General features: G+C 35.1%; 1 protein-coding gene across 20 annotated transcripts in view; it reads right to left on the bottom strand.

The window, feature by feature from the left end:
* Positions 1 to 5,965: 5,965 nt before the first annotated feature.
* The window catches only part of GAS2L3 (growth arrest specific 2 like 3), a 51,209-nt gene continuing 35,388 nt past the window's right edge, over positions 5,966 to 21,786 (bottom strand). For all 20 annotated transcript variants that reach the window (XM_055096033.2, XM_008958030.5, XM_055096031.2 and 17 more), the window contains 5 exons: positions 18,738 to 18,879; positions 13,054 to 13,117; positions 12,274 to 12,412; positions 8,488 to 8,595; positions 5,966 to 7,322 (listed from right to left, as the gene is read on the bottom strand). In XM_055096033.2, coding sequence (XP_054952008.1) covers positions 5,994 to 7,322; positions 8,488 to 8,595; positions 12,274 to 12,412; positions 13,054 to 13,117; positions 18,738 to 18,879 — 1,782 coding nt within the window. In that variant the 3' untranslated portion in view covers positions 5,966 to 5,993. The remainder of the gene's footprint in view (positions 7,323 to 8,487; positions 8,596 to 12,273; positions 12,413 to 13,053; positions 13,118 to 18,737; positions 18,880 to 21,786) is intronic.

The following is a 21,786-nucleotide window of genomic DNA, read 5'->3' as shown; positions in this document are numbered from 1 at the left end:
AGTGCTTGGGATTAAAATAAAAATTTTAAATGTCACATTTCACTCCCCTTCCAAAACACACCACAGGTTAGCCTATTCTTTAACCATTCATTATTGGATTCCGGCATGTCTAGCATGGTGCAATGAATTATTAAAGGGATCTACATAATACAACTTTGTATCACATCTTCAAGGCTATGTGAAAGAAATTTACATTTTTTTCTCTTTTGGGAGAAGCATATGAAACCTGCTCACTCAGAAGACAATCACTTATTTTTATATGTTTTTTTTTTTAAAGGAGGTTCTAGGGTTACTTACAGTAACTTTGATCAATGTCTATTTCTATTGCACTGTCAGAAAATTTAATTGCCAATACTGCATAAGCATTTTGTGCTAGATTTAACTTTTTTCTCATTCATTTATCCACCAAATATTTACAGAGCACCTTTATTGTATTGTCCTGGGACTGAATGCAATAATTCATTGTTCCAAGAACAAAGCTTTGTACACAGTGATTTATAAATATTAAACTAGAAAATACAAGAATATGCTAATCTCTAAATCTTCAAGTTTATAATATCTAATAAAGTATAATTCAAAAACAAGATTTTTCTAAGAAATAAAGAAAAAGCAAGAGGTGATATTCCAGGTGTTTTTTTAAAGATGCTATGTAAGTCCTATTTCTGGATATTAACATGGAGTACAACTCAACACTTTGTGGAAAAGTATAAAAAGCTTTAAAAAATCATCCTTTAAATAAAATTCAATTAATCTAACCCAGTAGGTATTTTTATATTGACTAACAACTTTCTTGAGCCTTAGTTTCCTCATCTGTAAAAAAGGGAGTTCATTCATTTATTAACAAATAGTTACTGAACCCCTACCAAGTGCCAGGGACTGGTTTGGGCTTTGGGAGCAGTGGTAAACAAAACAGATGTAATTCTTACCTTCCTGGTGCTTACATTCTAATGATAATACCCATCTCATGGAACTGTTGGAAAAATTGCATGTTATGTAATTACAAGTATTTTGTGACTTGCAAAGTGCTATATAAACCCAAGGTTCTTGAATATGATTGTCTTATTCCTCTATCTCCCAGAATAGAAATCAGTAGGTATTAATAAATGATGGTTTGAGTAGATACTAGAGTTTTAACACTGCCACATTTCACTACTAGAAGTCAACAGTCATACACAACTCTAATTCATTCTATTCTATTTGTTCATTCCAATATAATTTGTGAAATAATTTACCGAAAGTAATTTAAGAAAATATTAAATAAATGTATCATATGAAACCCTAAAAGACTACCCACAAGAGGTTAAATATAATAGATAACATTTATTGAGCCCATATACCATGTAACAAGTACTGTGCTATTCCTGGCCGAATGCAGAAGAAATATTACATAATAATGTTTTATCACTGCAGTCTCTCAAGACAAACCACTTCATCACATGTACTAATTTTAAGATAAGTCATTGTCTACAATGTTTTTAATGACTGTTACTTTATGGCTATACCAATATTAATATTCTATAATTAACATCCTTATAACTAAATCTTTGCATGTATTATTTCCTCAAGTCTTACTGTGTTTTTCTACAAGAACAAAACAGTGTTAAGAAAACAGCTTAAATTTAATAAAATATGTGCCTTTATATTTTCAGACTTACTGGCACATTTTAAATATTTTCCCGGGCCGGGCACGGTGGCTCACGCCTGTAATCCTAGCACTTTGGGAGGCCAAGATGGGTGGATTGCTTGAGCTCAGGAGTTCGAGACCAGCCTGGGCAACATGGTGAAACCTCGTCTCTACTAAAATACAAAAAATTAGCCGGGCGTGATGGCACACGCATGTAATCCCAGCTACTAGGGAGGCTGAGACAGGAGAATTGCTTGAACCTGGAAGGCAGAGGTTGCAGTGGGCCGAGATCGTGTCATTGCACTCCAGCCTGGGTGACAGAGCGAGACTCCATCTCAATAAATAAATAAATAAATATTTTCCCAATGTTACTCAAAATTTCATAAAATGAATTTTAGGTTATAAAATTTTACATTCACAAAGGGTTAGGAAAATACAATTAAAATTTTGTCTACATTGTTTTTGTTTCCTTTTTTGGAAATGTCACAGGAAATATATATGGAATTAACTGCTTTTTATAATTGCTCTGGTCATGAATATAGGAAAAAGATGAGTATGCAAGAATATACTAACTGTATCAAAGTGTGAAATTAAAACAGGATTACAGGAATTGAAAATTGGAAATTCCTGATATCAGTCATCTTTGGTGAACACAATGCTTGTATGACCTATAGAATTCTACCTTGATAACCAACAAATTATCTCTATTATTTCAAACATTATTAAATGTGAGTCTGGTCTTTCTGGAAAAACATCCAGCATATACAGAAACTTGAGGAATAAATACTGTTGATTAATGACAAGGCCTTATAATCTCCTGGGTGCAGTGAAATAAATTCCACAAATATAAAGAAGGCATTTTAAACAGCACTCTTCTCAAATTATGAATTCTTCCTATATGCAATTTCCAACATGAATTAAGTGATCAGACTGTATTCAGAATACACTAAAAAAGCAAACTGAGACCTTGGTATATATGTTTAAATTTTAATACTCAAGAAAACAAACCTAAGTTAAAATTGGATACAAATACTGCTGGCATAAGAAAATATACACAAATTTGGATTCAAATGGGGTCATTATGTGAACCTGGATGTAAGACTACAACCTAACAACCTGTTGTTGAAGCCTTTTAATAAAGTAACAGATTTTAAATCAGATAGATATAAAAAGACTGAAGAAAAACAGTAACTGTTCCTTAAGTTCTCTTATCCATAAAGAATGACAAACTCCATATGGACAGTAAAGTTAGAGGTCATCCAATTTACCAAGGCATTTTGAAGACATAAACCTTAAATACCTACTTTAAGCCCAAACAAGGTAAAAATAATCAGCATTTCATTGTGCTCCGAAGTTTAATTTTACATATCATGTTAACAAATTATAGAAAATAAAATAAAAGCATTTTCCATTTTTTTGAAAGTACACATCATTACTTCTCCCAGGTACTTCAGTAATTTAAGCTTAATACTCGTTTTATTAAACATTAAACACAAAAAAGAATTTACAAAATCTTGCACTGTTATTAAGAAGAGATGGAAAGTTCTCCCAACTTCAGCAATGTTAAGAGCTGTTTTTAAATTGTGAAAATGAATAGAAACACTAGCTCTTTAGGAGAATTTCAAAATACATCTGAAGAAACTAATTGTCTTTCGGATATTGTTTATTCAAACAAAACTTTTCGCTGGGTGTGATGGCTCATGCCTGTAATCCCAGCGCTTTGGGAGGCTGAGGCAGGTGGATCACCTGAGGTCAGGAGTTTGAGATCAGCCTGGCCGACATGGTGAAACCCCCATCTCTACTGAAAATACAAAAAAATTAGCTGGGCCTGGTGGTGGATGCCTGTAATCCCAACCACTCAGGAGGCTGAGGCAGCAGAATCACTTGAACCCAGGAGGCAGAGGTTGCAGTGAGCTGAGATTGTGCCACTGCACTCCAGTCTGGGCAACAAGAGTGAAACTCCGTCTCAAAAAAGGAAAAAGCAAAACAAAACAACATTTAAAAAATCACTTTTATTTTGGAAGGGTAAGCTATATATAAATAAAAATTCATTCAACATGAATGTAATTGGAGAAATTCCCTACTGCTGAAAAATAGTAATGTATAAACTGACTTCCAATTATTCAAATAAACCTTTTTCTTTTCTTTTTCTTTTTCTTTTTTTTTTTGAGACAGAGTCTCACTCTGTTGCCCAGGCTGGAGTGCAGTGGCGCAATCTTGGCTCACTGCAACCTCTGCCTCCCGGGTTCAAGCGATCCTCCTGCCTCAGCCTCCTGAGTAGCTGAGATTATAGGCATGTGCCACCATGCCCGGCTAATTTTGTATTTTTAGTAGAGAAGAGGTTTCACCATGTTGGTCAGGCTGATTTCAAACTCCTGACTTCGTGATCTGCCCAACTTGGCTTCCCAAAATGCTGGGATTGCCTGGCCTCAAATAAACAATTCTTTGGCTAATTCTGGAATTTGTGTCAGATGCCTGTGGGATACTTTTATTCCTGATCACATTTAACACAAAACTTAGTGTTTATATACTGTAAATAACATAAATTACATATTGTAAAATCTACTAGGATTCATAAATTGCCTACAATTCCATTTACTTTTTGCTTTCTTTTAAGTTCTAAAAGTTACTGATAAAGAAGTGTTACTTGGTTTTATAAGGGAATACTTGATGATAAAATTCTTCCTGTCTGAAAAGATGCACTAAATATTTCTGATCACTAAAAAGTAAAGCTTCTATCACCTCTTGAACATTGACTTCACTTTCCAAAGACGTATATATCATCTCTCTCAATGCCCAAGTCAATAGTCGAGTTAAACCAAGTATTTGGTGACTGTCTCTTTAAAGAAGAGAAGCATCACTTCTTCCAAAAACTAGCTTGCACACATCTTTGATTTTATCTGTACTCTTCAAGCAAAAGGTCATTTATCTTCATAGAAAGTTTTCTTGCTTTGTAATCTATAGAACACTAGTCGCCAGCTTAAAATGCTTATTCTATGATTGTACATTTGTGTAAACTATTATTTTTTTCTTCAGAAAACACATTTTAAAAGTTTAAAACAGAGAAACACAAACCTGAATACTGAATAACCTATGATAATTGGCAATACTGTGAAGTTTTAAAAACACTCTTAAAACTTCTCAAAGTTCATTAATAATTTTTAAAGTCACCATCCCTTAAAAATAAGTTATTTACAAGTATCACCTTAGGTTGATGGAGTTTATGCAGTCATTACATGATCAGGATATGCTTGAGAGAGTGTGCCTACAGTGCAGAAAACCTTGAACATATCCTGTCTACTTGCCATTGGAAAACTGAAGGCAGCATAACTTTATTAAAGAAAAGTAACCTAATTGGAAGAAATTAATTAAAATTGGTATTGTGCTATCTAGAGAAAAATAATTTCATGATAGAATTTTTACATAGCATAACTCTAAAATTATTTTAATATCATCTTAATTTTAAAGTTGTTAAAACATAATTCTGATGTTTCACATTATTTTAATGTAAAATGTCAGGTCTGCACTCACAGGAAATTACATTATAAAAAATTACTTTTAATATGCTAAAAGCTACTAAATCAGTTTCCCCTGTCATATTGCACAACATGTGAAACATAAGGTGTCTAAGTTTTTATAGATAATATAAAAAATTGTTTACAAAATTTGTTTATATTTCAGTAAGTTAATTTGTTGGATTTTTTTTTAACCAAAAATATTGGTGACAAAATATTACCAATGTAAATATAAGCCACGTGAAACAATCAGTTCCTTCCGATTTGGAAAGCTTAAAAAAATAAATAATAAGAATTCTACCTAACACAGAGTAATGCCAAGCTAGTCAGCAGCAGCCATGACTTAGCACTGTTGGATCAGGCGATCCTGATCAGAAAATTAAATTAGGTGCCTTTTGTAGGACAAGTGCCAAACTGTTGCTTTTTTTTTTTTAACCAAAATGCAATTAACTAATAGTAAGAGCACCACCGTTGATATTAGCAGGTATATGAACTCCATATTTAATACATATTCAAAAATAGAGCAACTATTGTTAAAATTCTTGTAGTGTTAAATAACTTTTACATTTCCTGCAAAAGGCAGATGTTAACAAAGATGCTATAGACTGAAAATCATATACATGTCTATTATTAATAAAAACCTTGCAGTGATTTTACAACTGTTTGCTTCAGAAGGGCTCCTTCCGGTGAATTCAGATATGTGAATTCTGATGAACCCTTTCCTCATCCCAGCCTCCATCCTCACTATCCTTAGTGTCTGCACCTATTTAGACAGACACAAATAGGAGAAACTTTTAAGATGTGAAGCTAACACATTCATTCTTCCTTTTCTCTTTTTTATAATGAGTATGTATTTATTTTCTAGGTTTCTTACTTCCAGTCATGACAAAATAATGGTCATCATCTTCCTTTTTCTTTGCAGTAGGTTTTTTATCTCCACTATTTGCATCCTTAACAGATGAGGGTGGTTTCCTGATTGAAGCTGGGGTTTTGCCACTTCTAGGAGGCCCTTTAGTTGAATGCTGGCTCTTAGCGACAGTCTGTGCTGACTTCGGTGCAGTTTGTGTTTTGGTAGAAGACTGGGGTAGGCTCACAATGGACAGTGGGGTACGGCCAGGAGACTTCAAGGAGCTGGGTCCTGTCTTCTGAAATGCACTTTTATTCTGAGGCTGCTTTTTGGTAGCTGAAACTATATTCTTATCTTTTGATTTCTGTGTAGCTTTTACAGGAGAAACTGAGGACACAGAAACTGGCTGATTTAAATTCAAGGCCGATTTAAGTTTCTGTGCTGGGACTGGCTTTGCTTGTGGGGCTCCATCGGATGGTTGAGACTGTGTTCCTAGACCCGTGGCTATGGTTTTGGAACTGGTTTTTGTCATTTTTGCAGAGGACTGGAAAGAAGGTTTAGGTCTTACAGGTATATTTGCTTTAGGCAGCTTGGGACACTTTGAGGATGAATTTGAATGTGCAGCTAAGTGAGATACTGCATTATCTCTGGAAGAAATATGATTATGTTTCAAATACTTAGGTTGAGTTTTTCCTGAACACTTATTTGGCAAAAGTGTGGACTCAGGCAGATCTGCTGAATTCTGGGCTGGAATAACCTTGGCCTTAGGGGTATTGGGGGATGAAATACATTTTCTCGGTGACTCAGATATACAAGGTGCAGTTCTTGGTAAAGCTGGTGAAGAAGTGTTTTTACCTACTGGATTTAATGAAGCAAGTGAAGATGATGCATTGTTTGAAGGAGCCTGCGGTTTCTTTGTTATGCCTTTTGAAGACTTGAGCTTGGGATGAGAAGATGCTGCTGGAGAATTTGGCAATTTAGAACGGACTGACATAGAGCCCAGATTACCTCCTTTCAGTGAAGATGCTGGCACCAATGCACCTGGTGGACGTCCCTGTTTTTCTTTGCTTTTTGGAATACTAACTGGCACGCTGGGTTTTGAATTTTGTTTCTGAAACATGTTAACTGCTGACAAAGGATTCATTTCAGGAGGCTGAGGTGTTCTGGCAGGCGAATCAGGTACACTTTCATTAGAAACTCCTTTTTGAAATGCTAAAATTTTTTGTTCTAGTGTGGCAAACTGTAATATTCGACAGGGGTCATATTTAAGCAAAAATCCTTGAAGAGTATCCCAGCCTCCACCAACGCGAACCATGACATGTTTTCCATGAAGCATCTGCCCCCAAAGGAAAATAAAAAGTAAAGCTGTAATACTGTGAGGTTTATAGTTATAATTCATTAGCAGTTACAATATGTGATGTCTGTGATCTATAAAATTCAGAGCATTTGCCAACAGCCTCACTACAAATTGACAGTTTGTTTCTTGTATTATTAATATAATAAATTTAACTCACATTGAATTATGCAACTAATGATACAAAATCTTCCAATTTGTAAGGAAGGTATTTACATATAACTTGCATCCTAAAAATAAGACATCCTGGCTCTGCCAATATATCTCAAGTTGGGTTTTAGGGCCCTGTCCATTCAGTAAGCAAATCTGCACAACTGTATGAGATTATCCACAAATTTTAAGTCTAAGTCCTATGCTCTGTGCACTACTACATCATACTGCCTTAAAACAGAAAGCTAATTAAAAGAAAATGCATGCAAATGTTTCTGTATGAGCTAGGTGGGGCTGAGGAGGTAATAATATGTGAAATAGAAGAAAATATGGATGGTGAAATAATATTTTTAAATACTTTTATATTATTTTCCTAAATTGGAAATAAGACAGCTTCTGTATGAGAAGTGGAAAGAATGATGAACAGGTGAAATTTCAATCTCTTTACCAACAAAAGGAACAATTAATCAACTGTAGATGGGACAAAGGAAGGAAATGAACATATATATCAGCATACTGGTATACATACTGATTCTGTGTCAATGAGAAAAATATTTTCTGTTTAATGCCCAAGGCTTGTATTATTATAAACTCTACACTTCTTTCTTTTCTTTTTTTTTTTTTTTTAACTATGGATACTCAATCTTATTAGATGTTTTGGTTTTTCTTCTTATGATGGAAAATTATTCCTTTTTCTAAGAAAATTTGAGAAATATGTTCCTTGAGGTATGCAAGGATTTTTCCCCATTATACTCACTGTCTAAATAATCTTAGCTATCCTGAAGTTAGTTGTTTGCTGTGTGATGAGTGTTTACCTAAACTCATTATATACTCATGAAAGAAATTACTCCATTTTCCCTGTACAGTGAAATCCTTCCATTAATAGCATCTTTTCCAATGTTTTTAAAAGTAAAAGGAGAGCAAAAGGTTAGTAAAGCAATAAATCCAATTTCAAAACAGTATTTATGTGTAAATAAATTGTAAATAATGGACTTACTCTTATAAAGAGTATTTTATCCCCTAGTCGGTACCGTCCTTCAGATAAATACTCAATAGAAAATCGATGAGAACAACTACAAGGAGGGTCCTCAGCAATATGTTTAACCTAAGATGACGAACAAATAAAATTTAGTGCTTGTCACAAAAAGCATTTTGTTTAAAGTGTAATATTATTTGATAGCTAAGGAAAACCAAACTCAAAGATAAAAATTCCAGGTTCAATAATTTAATCGCTTCTCCTGTGCTTATTAACAAATATTGAGATTAGACATTGCTAATCTAACATAAAAAAGCCACAGTCTTCCCAAAATGACTTTGTGGTAAAATTCTTATTTTCCCCAATTTTACCAAAGAGATGTTAAACTTGCCTGAGATCATACAGCTAGTAAGTAGCAGAGCCAGGTTTCAGATCCAAACAGCCTAGCTGGTGTCTCTCTGTCTGTCTCTCTCTCAGTGCCTCTCTCTCTCTCTTTCTCTCTCTCTCTCTCTCTCTCCCACCCTCCCTCCCCACCACCCTTCATCTTCGAACATATAACACAGTGAGGTCAATTAACACATTTGTTGAGTTTTAGGAAACATATGAGTTCGTTATTAAGCTTGAATTTATTTTAAGCCCTGAGTTAATAATACATGTCAAATCAGAGACAGGCCAGTCAGTAAAGGCTAAGTAGGAATTTTCACTTGTCCCTTAACAGTGTACTAAACTAATATTTTGGGGGAAATATCTAGATTTGATCAAATTTATTATTAAAATTGGCAGAAACATATTTACATCTATTCTCTCAAGATTGGATAAAATTCTTAAAATTTTCAATTCAAGATGCATTTCTCTAAAAATGCTCTGTTTCAGTAGCCTGCTAAGGAAGTAGGAGTTGGCATGGGGGAACCCTACTTCAACCAGTCAAGAAGCTTATAGAATTTTCTATTATTATAAATATTTTTTAATGGTAGAACTGCAGTAAATATAAAAACAAATTTAAGAATTCTATATTTAAAACATGGAAATGGAAATATATTAAGTAAAGATATTTGTTGAAATACCTATGATTGAAAAAAGTCACACATCAGCCACTGTGGAAAATATTTGGCTTTTCCTAAAATTACATTTTTGAAAAAGGAAGGTCATGAATGTTTTTCTCAATTATTGCCACACAAAATTTATCAAAACGAATTCATATAACTAAACTTAGGCATGATATTAAAGAGAGTCTCTTTAGATAGGCCTAATTTAGCTGAGCACCAATAGAAATTTATATGATTGTCTTAAATATCTACCTAAATCAAATGAACACTTGTGGATTCACTAGGGCCTGAAAAGAAAGGTCCAGAACTTATTTTCCTATATCATTTATTTAACAAAATAACGTGCGTATAAACAAATAGAACTGATTTTCATAAGTCACCCAATCAAGTTTATCTTGTTCACATGCACACGTGCACATCTGCATCTATGTTGATACAAACATACACACCATGTGCATAAAATGGTGAAAAATAAACTGAACTCTGGGAAAGGGCTTACAGTTATTAGAACCATGCTGATACATTAGTTAACCAAAATAATCTGAAAGGAGATATATCTTTTAGTCACCACTTTCTGTCTGTAAAAATTTCCTAAGTATATAGAATTGCTGTTGTATATTTTGTAACAGGACCCTAAATCATGAATCAGATAATAATTGTTCCTGATTTTCCAAGATATCTGTAGATCACATATTCACAGGTAGACAATGAATGTATTCATATAGCACACATATATTTAGAGAAATGTTTCTTTTTAGTTTTCATAACAAGAATGCAGATATAAGAAGTCGTATCTTTTCCTTATTTAAGATACCCGAATCTCACTTATATTGAGCAGTACAAATCAGCACTAACCCACAATCAGAACAAGGCATGAGCCAAAAAGAAATAAGAGCTGTAGGTAAGAAATGATTTCTTCTGATTTTATTACATAATTTACATTACAATACTGAAGGAAATAGCTAAGGAAATAAAAATAATCTACAAAGGTACTATATTACTATTATTTTCATTCTCATTTCTATACAGTTTATCTATATGTACATATTTTACACAAAATAAACATTTTTCTTGTTGCTACATTATTCTTCACAATGATCACAATGATTATCCTGTTAAGATTATGAATCCTAATTTGCCAAACCGTTGCCCTATTTGAGGGTATTTACTTTTTCACCATTCTAAGTCCTAATGCAATAAACACTTTCATTTATGCCACTTTTTCCCTCTTCAACTACAATAAAAATGAAAAAGTAATATTTTTGTAGCTCTTAATATTTGTCCATTTCTTTTTCAAAAGTTTACATCATTTTCCATTGCCAACAGTAAACCCTAAGTACAGTTTACTAGAATTTAAAAGCACCAGGTTTGATAATTTTAAAAAATCTTGCTAGTGGGGCAAATGGTATTTCATAGCTGTTTTAATCTGATTTCCTTGATTATCAGCAAGTTTCAACACTGCACTTTCTTCTTGTGTGAACACAGACCTTGCCCATTTACTTACTGCAAGTTTTTCTTATCAAATTGTGTAAGGTCTTTATATAATAGGGAAATGAACACACTGTATTTTCCACTTGATAAAAATATTGTTCCAATGTTTCCTTTTCATTTATCATTCTTTAAGGTTATATGAGATTTAAATTTTATTTTCTACCTACTGCATTCTTTCTGCTTCCCATATTGATATTGACAATCATTATATATATATACACACACACACATGAATAGCATAATGTAGGTAGATATTTTGGCCAGATAAAAGAGTTATTCATTCTGACATGTTCTTAATCTGTCTTGCAAGGTTATCTGATAGTTTTACTATAGACTTTTATTACATTAAACAAAACAATCAAAGCAATACTTTTAAAATGTTTATTAGTAATGATTTATTCATTATTTCTTAATTTTGTATATTTAACCCTTTTATAAAATGCTACAGTCCAAATAACAGTCTAAGCAGAAAATGTTCATGCTCAGTTCACCTTCATTGTTCACATTGTAGTCACTGCAGAAGACCCACAACCCAAGGAAGAGCAATTCTATTAACTTCTACCTAATGAACAGATAAAGTTAAGAAGACTGTCCAGTTGTAACCTATCATCTAACAAGTTTGGATATATTCTGGAGGAGAGAATGCTCAAAAAAAAAAAACCCATCAATCTTCCCTCACAACTTTTCCTCCTCCTGTATTCTGCAAGGATCAATACACCATCTACTTAGAGAAACCTTGGAAATCACCCTAGATTCTCTCTCTCACACAAACACTCACTAATTCCTGTCAATTCTCCTAACAATTCTTCCTAAATATGTCTTATATTTGTTCCTGTTGCTCCATCCCCATTACTGCTGCTCAAGTTCAAGCTCTCATCTTATGCCTGGATTATTACCACAAAACCAATATAACCTCTACAAGACCATGAGAATATTCCTTATAATTTGCAAATCAGATTACAATACTACCAGACTGAAAAAACAATCAATGAATTCTTGTGGCCTATAGTTCTCTTCATGATGAGTTCCAATCTGTTTGCCCCACCACTCCTCAACTACACATTTATTCCTCATCATACACAAGCAATAACAAATCACCTTTAAAATATAATGCCCTGAATTCATCAGAGAATGGAAAATAGTACTGGTTTATATTCTGAATAAGAAACACTTGCTTTTAAAAATAGCATCACCTGTAGCACACTAGAAGTGCTTAAAACTATGAGACTTCAAGGTATCATGGTCAAAAGAAAGTGTGGCAACTACTTACAGCTTCATGTAGCTCTTCATGCCGACAGCACGATTTTGGAATGCTGATGGAATCTTCAGGCCCAGAAGTATTAAGCAAAGTCTCTTCTAACTCAATTTCTTTCTCAAGTTTTACTAACACTGGTGGCTCAACCCCGTATCTGAAAACCAACCAGGAGATCTGATCATTCAAGCAAAGTTGACCCAGTACTTGCCTGCATATCAAGATAGATTTTCTTTCTGAAGTAAAGTCTATATGATCCTCTTCTACCAATTGTTTCACTGGGATATTTGAAAATGCTTTTTAATGTCTCACAGATTGTAAAATATCTATATTACAGTCCTCACATCATAGCACATATTTGGGTTGCAGGATGCTCCCAATATTCTACCTGGGATCCTGAAAGGTGGCTTTCGAATCAGCTGCTGAGTAAAGATAGAACTGAAGTAGGTATGGGGGACACCACTCCTTGCCTTCTGCCAGATCCTCTCTGTGTTCAGAGGACTTGCTTTGACTTGAACTGCCTTAGACTGCATGCTCTTACCCTATCCTTAATCTAAAAAATTTAAGTAACCACTCCCATAGTTTAACAGTAAAAGTAGACAAGCTATATTGAGAACTCGGATGTTTACATATGCTCATGCAAACAGAACGAAGTTGATAAAGAAACAAAAAGATAAAATAGGAAAATAGTTCATTTAAAGCATTTTTTTATTTATAGAAAATAGTGTTCTAAACTAAAATTCAGTAGATTTAAAATGTTTATAACATTGAAATTCTGAAATATTGTGGAATACATACCTTGACACAATTCGACCAATTTCAAGAAGACAAAGATACACCTGTCTTGGATCTTTGTGCAAAACTGTGGAAAATAAAACCACTTATTTTATACAGCAAAATTAAGTATGGAAACATATTTCTGGCATGGAAGAAGAGAGTTAAATAAAAAAGAATAATGAAGACAGCAGGTTTACTTGTTTAGAAAAAATGAAGAAAAGACACTTTTATTTTTTCTACTTATTATCTTCAACAAATTAGTTTTAAAAAAACAGCTAATAAGAACAGAATGAAAAATTACCATGGACCTTTATTTGCACAGCATTTGAAGTCTAAAAAATTGAGGGCTTAGTAACATTGCTTATGTTTCAGATCTTTCAACAAGAGATACCATTAAAAGATATATAGTACCTCAATTTTATTTTAAGCTATCTTTAGCATTGAATTATGTGTTAATACCTTTCTCAAACTCTTACAAAGAGGAGAAAGTACTTTCTAATCCATTCTAGGATGACAGCATTACCCTGATATCAAAGGTAGCCAAATGAAGACATCATAAGAGAACTAAAACCCAATATGTCTTATGAATATAGATACAAAAATCCTCAATGAAATACTGGCAAACCAAATCTGGCAGCATATAAAAGGATTATATACCATGCAAGTGGCATTTATGCCAGAAATAGTTCAATATAAGAAAATCAACCCAATGCAATATACTATTAGCAGAATAAAGGGAAAAAACCCAATTATCTCAAGAGACAAAGAAGTATTTCACAAAATCCAACCATTTCATGATTAAAAAAAAAAAAGACTGAACAAACTAGGAAAAAAAAGAAAGTTTCTCAATCTGATAAAAGGGCATCTAGGAAAAACCCACAACCATTATCATTCTTAAAGGTAAAAGACTGCAAGTCTCCCTCTCAAGACCAGGAAAAGACAAGGATGTCCACTCTTATTATTTCTATTCAGCATTGTATTGGAGGATGTAGCCATGGCATTTATGCAAGAAAAATAAATAAATCATATCTAGACTAGAAAGGAAGAAGGAAAACTACCTCTATTAACAGATAACATAGGCCAGACATGGTGGCTCACACCTATAATCCTAGCACTTTGGGAGACTGAGGCGGGAAGATCGCTTGAGGCTAGGAGTTTGAGACCAGCCTGGGCAACAAAGTGAGACCCTGTTTCTACAGTTTTTTTTTTTTTTGGTTTGTTTTTTTAATTAGCTAGGCATGGTGGTGCACACTTGTAATCCCAGATACTCAAGAGGCTGAGGCAGGAGGATGAACTGAATCCATGAGTTCAAGACTACAGTGAGCTATTATCGTGCCACTATACTCCAGTCCTGGGTGACAGAGTGAGACCCTGTCTCAAAAAACAAAGCAACAAAAACAAAAACAAAAACAAAAAAACAAAAAACAGGTAACATAATCCTATGTATAGAAGAAAACCCTGAAGAATCTACAAAATAACTGTTAGAGCTAATAAGCAAGTTCAAAGTTGTGGGAGATAACATCAATACACAAAAATTAGTTGCATACACTAGAAATGAAGTCTGAAAATGAAATGAAAATAATTACACTTACAATGGCTTCGAAAAGAAAAAGTACTTAGAAGTAAACCTAATCACAGAATTGTAATACTTGTACACTGAAAACTATAAAACACTGTTGAATGAAATTTTAAAAGATTATAAATAAAGACATCTCATGTTCATGGATTGGAAGACAACTTGTTAAGATAGCAACATTCCCCCAACTGACCTACAGATTCAGTGTAATCCTTACCAAAATTACAACACCCCCTTTTTTTTTTTTCCAGAAATGGAAAAGCTGATGATCAAATTAGTATGGGATTCCAAAGGGCACAGAAAAGCCTAACCAATCTAGAAAAAGAACAAATTTGGAGACCCACACCTCCCAATTTCAAAACTTACTATAAGCTACAGTAATCAAGACAGTGTATCACTGGCATAGGGATAGATGTACAGACCAATGGAATGGAAATGAGTGTCCAGAAATAAACCCATACATTTATGTACAATTAATTTCAACAAGATGCTAAGACAATTCAATAAGGAGAGAACAGGCTTTTCAACAAATGGTGTTGGCACAACTGGACATCCACATGCAAAAGAATGAATTTGAACCCCTACCTCCCACCATATACAAAAATTAACTTAAAATAGATCAATGACCTAAAAGTAAGAGGCACAAACTGTAACATTTATAGAAAAAAATGTTAAAAATATGTATGACTTTAATTAGGCAATGGATTTTTAGATGACCAAAAGTATGGACAAGCAAAAAAAAAATAGATAAATTAAATGTCACCAAAATTTAAAACTTTCGTATATCAAAGGACACTATCAAGAAAGTAAAAAAATAACCCAAAGGCTAGGAGAAAATATTTGAAAATCTTATCTAATATGGCCTAGTATCTAGAATATATAAAGAATTCTTGCAAGTTGACAAAAAGGGTAAATGACCCAATTTTTAAAATAGGCAAAGGATTTGAATAGATAGTCTCCAAAGAAGTTATACAAGTGGTTAACAAGTATATAAAAAGATGTTCAATATCCTTAGGGAAACGCGAATCAAAACCACAACAAAATACTACTTCACACCCACTAGGATGGTTATAATAAAAACAAAAACAGGCAAATAAGTATTGACAAAGATGTGGAGAAATTGGAACACTTGGGCACTGCTGGCAGAAATGTAAAATGGTGCAGCCACTTTGAAAACAGCTCCTCAAAAAGATAAACAGAATTATTACCATATGACCTAGAAATTCCACTCTTAGGTATATATCTGAGAGAATTAAGAAATATGTTTACTTCAAAATTTGTACACAAATGTTCAGAGCAACATTATTCATAATAGCCAGAGTGGAAACAATCCAAATGCCCACTAGCTGATGAATGGCTTAAAAAAATATGGCATATCTATACGATGGAATATTAGTCTACCATAAAAAGGAATTAAGTACTGTTACATGCTACAACATAAATGAACCACTGTGCTAACTAAAAGAAACAGACACAAAAGGCCGCATATTGTATGATTCCATTTATATGAAACATCCAGAATATGCAAATCCATAGAGACAGAGAACAGAGTTTGCCTTGGCATGGGGTAGGAGAATAACTGGGACTAATTGCTAATAGGTACAGATTTTCCAGAAATGTTCTGAAATTAGATAGTAGTAATGATTGTACAACATAGTGAATATACTAAAAACCACTGAAATGTACATTTTAAAATTGTGAATTTTAGATTATGTACAGCATATCTCAATTTTTATGCTACTACAAAAGAAACCTAATACACTTAAAAATGGTTACATGGTTAAGATAGTAATTTTTTTTTTTTTTATGAGTCTCACTCTTTCACCCAGTCTGGAGTGTAGCGACGTGATCCTGGCTCACTGCAACCTCTGCCTCCCAGGTTCAAGTAATTCTCCTGCCTCAGCCTCCTGAGTACCTGGGACTACAGGCGTGCACCACCATGCCCAGCTAATTTTTGTATTTTTGTAGAGACGGGGTTTCGCCATGTTGCCCAAGCTGGTCTCAAACTCCTGACCTCAGGTGATCCACCTGCCTCAGCCTCCCAAAGTGCTGGGATTACAGGTGTGAGCCAATGCGCCCAGCCTAAGATAGTAAATTTTACGTGCATTTTAATACAATTTTTAAAATAAAAATAAATATAAAAGGAAATGCAATATAAAGGTAAACAGAGATCCTTAAAACAATTTTTAAAAAGGCCTGATCATAGAACACATGCTAAATGCAATGATATAGTAGTTGTGGATCATCTCCTTTTCTGTTCCAGTCCTTAAAGTTAGAAACTCTAGGAAACTTCTGAATTCTAACCTAATCGTGTGCAATATGTGCATGAATTGCATGTGCCCTGATTCCCTCAATAGAAATAGTAATTGTTGGCCTGGCGTGGTGGCTCATGCCTGTAATCCCAGCACTTTGGGAGGCTTAGGCTGGCAGATCATGAGGTCAGGAGATTGAGACCACCCTGGCTAACACGGTGTAACCCAGCCTCTACTAAAAATACAAAAAATTAGCCAGGCGTGGTGGCAGGTGCCTGTAGTCCCAGCTACTCTGGAGGCTGAGGTAGGAGAATGGCCGGAACCCAGGAGGTGGAGCTTGCAGTGAGCTGAGATCGCGCCACTGTACTCCAGCCTGGGCGAGACAGCGAGACTCCATCTCAAAAAAAAAAAAAAAAGAAAAGAAATGGTAATTGTTCTTTGATTTATGAATAGCATCTATTATACACCCCAAGCACAAAGTATACTCTTTCAAAGCTATAAAAAGCCTACATTTGAGTTTAAAATTCATGCCAACAGAGGAATTTATCCTAAAATTTTTACTAGATTTGTTTTTCTAAATATCTTCTAAGTTCCTTAAAATAGTATATTTGTTTCATAAAATAGCTTTGAGTTGCTAGCAAAGTGTAAAAAATTAAGAGGCTCATCTTTGAGACCTCTGGAGAGTAAAAACATTAGCTTATCAGTTCAATGCCTCAAAATGAATTACTGGTATTGGCAGTGCTTTACTTAGTCCTATACTGACCTTCAGGAGAGTGAGAAGATGCCTTCTACTGAAAATGAGAAATATACAACAATCTTATGTCCTTTCAGAAATAATAAACTAGAAACTAGAGAATTCAAAGCATTTCCACTTTGTTTTGATCTTTAGAAAGTAGATGTGCCATTACATCAACTACACTGTCAATAATGATCAGCCCATCTGGATCTAAAGCAAGGTGCAAACAGAGGGATAAAATAGCATCCCATGCTTGCTCTACACTGGATAGGGGTGCCCAGATGCAGAGCAAACAGGAGGCCGCTTACCCTGTGTGAGGGCAATAAGGGTGTGTACTGTCAGTAGAGAATTTTAAAATAATAATACAACCAACAAAAAGTCAGTTTGCTTTTTACTATCACCACAAACCAGCAATCCTAAACTATGTCAGTGATAAAACTTCTACCAGGGCAGACAACTCCCACAGCCCTGCCCTTGGTACACTGCTGCACTTATCACATTATGAATTCAATGTGTGGGGGTGGGGTGGTGGGTGTGTGTGTGTATGTACACATATATAAATGCTTTCAAATATAGTATAAAACTTAAATAGCTACCGCTTTAGTCACTGCACAGATGCTTCTGTTGACTTCAAGGAAATGAGAAAATACATCAATAATTCTTCAACAGAGCATGACTCCTCAAAATGAATTGTCAAAAATATTAATCCATTAGATAATCAAGTTGGCAGCTGTTGTTTGTAAGGTAAAGCTAAACACCATGATAATACATTATTAGGCCTCCTGTCATTTCCGTAATTATCCGGTTAAAGGGAAGTTACTACTTTTTAGGCTTGGTGGAGTAATTCTTAATGAAAATATCAATTACTAAAGCATTCGTCCAGAACCTTCCTGTAGCCAACTCATTTAGGAATTCAGAATTTTAGGACATTCTAGACACATAAAATCTTTAAGTGAAAAGGTTAATATATTTGATTTAGTATCTGATTCTCCAATAATTCTACATATATTCAAAGTATACATTTTTCTAGGAAAATGAGATGAGGCGTTTGAGTCCTTATTTGGAAAGAAAAATTAGAGGTGAAGGATATTAAAACATCCTAGTAAGCATTAAAAACAAGAATGACAACAACATCACTTACCTAAACCTTCAGATTCAAAGAGGTAAGTTTCATCAACCCCAATGTCCCTACACCAGTGAAGGAAGTTTGCGGTATTGTCCCGAGCAAAGAATGAACCTGATGCAGCATCTTTCTTACAGGGCACTTTTCTCATTGGAAAATTCTGGAAAAGACAAAAGAATAATTTCAAAAATGTATCAAGGATACTTTCATTAAACATTCATTTTGATATTGCTAAATAAATGTTCAATCCATCACCTGTAACCAAAAAGTACACAATTTTAGAGAAAAAAGATAGTTTTGAAAACTATTTTATTTTACTTTAAAGCAGAGGTCCCCAACCCCTGGGCCACAGACTGGTGGCAATCAGGCCGCACAGCAGGAGGTGAGTAGTGGGTAAGCAAGCATTACCACCTGAGCTCTGCCTGTCAGATCAGCGATGGCATCAGATTCTCACAGGAGCTTGAACCCTACTGTGAACTGTGCATGCAAGAGATCTAGGTTGCGTGCTCCTTATGAGAATCTAATGGCTGATGATCTGAGGTGGAGTAGTTACATCCCAAAACCACCCCCGCCCAAATCTGTGGAAAAACTGTCTTCCATGAAACTGGTACCTGGTGCCAAAAAGATTGGGGACTGCTGCTTTAAAGTATATTCCAGAAAATCATTCCTAGAAAAATGATTTGGTCAAAATTAGCAGTAAGATCAAACATCTCTCACCTCTTTCTTTTTAAAATGAAACAAGAATCTTAATTAAAATAAAAACTGACAGCCTAATAATTGCAAAGCACATCTCAATGGTATGTCTCTCTACACATAGTTCAATATAAACCTCAAATTCTTGCTATGTTAAAAGTTAAGAGATGAGTATGATGACTCACTTGTAATCCCAGTACTTTCGGAGGCTGAAGCAGGATTGCTTGAGGCTAGGAGTTCAAGACCAGCCTGGGAAACAGTGTGACCTCATCTCTACAAAATATTTCTTTTAATATTAGCCAGACGTGGTTGCATGTAGCTAAAGTCCCAGCTGCTCAGGAGGCTGAGGTGAGAGGATCACTTGAGCCCAGCAGTTCCAGGATACAGTAAGCTATGATCGTGCCACTGTACTCCAACCTGGGCAACAGAGCAAGACTCTTTCTCAAAAAAAAAAAAAAAAAGAATCACAGACACCCATTTTTGCTTACTTCCTTCCACGCAGATTCATAAAGATGGTTCTGAGTTTCTTGAGGAGACTATCAAATAAGGAAGTAGTTGTTCCTTCTTAATTAAAGTTCTTTGAAAACTGATGATCTAAGTTTCACAGAATCTTAATTTTTTTTACTATCTGCTCCAAGAGTATTTAGATAATTCTGCTGAGACTGAGAGATTTTTTTGTTTTGGTTTGGTTTAAATTTTTACTTGAATAAGCAACTCATGAATATGATCTTTGTTAATGCAGTAGGTACAGTAGGATATTAAGTCTTTCTCTCACCTACCCCCAGTTCCTCTCTCTCCCTAGAGTTAACCACTATTACCAGTTCCTTGTATATCCTTCCTGTTACTATTTATTTCCAAAACTAAAATAACGTTAGGAGTTTTTTTTTCCTCATTGAATACAGAATAGACAATCATTGCAAAAAAAAAAAAAATCAAACCAATAGCAAAATACAAACTATCAACTGAAATCCTCTCACCCACATTTTGGCAAGACATCTCTATGCACAACTACACACATATTTGTATCTACAAAATGTCACATAAACTATTCTTCAATTTGATTTGTGTGTGTATGTGTGCATATACATGAAATGATATGTTGTAGACATCATCTGGGGTTCAAAATAACATATTTAAAAAATTGTTTCTAATGAATGTATAATATTCCAATGTGTCTGGTTACCATAATTAATTTTTAACAATTTCTCTGTTGATGAACATTTAGGTTGTTCCTAATTTTTGTACTATCACTTTCATAAACTTCTGATTATTTTCTCAGAATAAACTGCTACAAGTAGAACTATGTATCAAAAGATGTGCTTTAGGGGGCAGAGCGAGATAGCCCCATACAAACCTACACCATTCGTCTTACCCATAGGAACATCAAATTTTAACAACTAGCTACACAGAAAAAGCACCATTACAAGAATAAAAAATCAAATGAGCAATCTGGTTTTAATTTCGTATCACTGAGAGAGACATTGAAGAGGGCAGGAAAGACAGTCTTAAATTGCCCACCCCTTCCTCCATCTTCCAGCAGCAACCACATGGCACAGAGTATCTGTGTATTTGGGAGGGGGAGAGCACAGTGATTTTGAGGCTTTACATTGAACTCACTGCTGTTCTGGTTCAGCAGAAGGCAGAACCAGGTTTTAGTAGCTGATGTCTGCCCATAGAGAAAGCATTTGGACCAACCCCAGCTAGAGGGGACTCACCCATTAAAGTAATCAGAGCTTGAGTTAAGACAAGCCTTGCTACCACAAACTGGAGTGCTCTGAGGACCTAAGCGAACTTGAGGGGCAGTCTAGGCCACAAGAATTCCAAGTCCTAGGCAAGCCCAGTGCTGAGCTGGACTCAGACAGAGCCAGTGGACCAGAGGGGAGGGGCATATGACCTACTGAGACATCAACCAGGGTGGCTAAGTGTGTGCTTGTACCACCCCTCCCCCATCCCCTGGCAGCAGCCATAAGGTGCAAAGAAAGCTGTGCACTTGGGAGACAGGGAGCGCAGCAACTGGAAGACTTTACACTGAACTCAGTGCTGCCTTGTCACAGTAGTGACCTGGCAGGATTCATCACCTGCTGCGTAAAGAACCCCTGGGCCCCGAATAACCAGCAGTGATACCCAGGTAATATGCCATGGGTGTTGGGCTCTGAGACATGCTAGCTTCAGGTGGGACTGAATATATTCCCAGTATTGGTAGCTACAATGAAAGACTCCTCCTGTTTGAGAAAGGCAGGGGGAAAAGTAAAGCAGACTCTGTCTTGTGCCTTAGGGGCCAACTCAGCCACAGTAGAGTAGAGCACCAAGCAAGCTCTAAGGGGTCCCCAGCTTCAGGCCTAGGCTCTTGGTCAGCATTTCTGGAACTGGCCTG

Source organism: Pan paniscus, chromosome 10 (assembly GCF_029289425.2).
Source record: "Pan paniscus chromosome 10, NHGRI_mPanPan1-v2.0_pri, whole genome shotgun sequence".
Lineage (NCBI taxonomy): Eukaryota > Metazoa > Chordata > Mammalia > Primates > Hominidae > Pan > Pan paniscus.
The sequence above is the reverse complement of the archived record's forward strand: the minus strand, read 5'-3'. Positions and strand labels throughout refer to the sequence as shown.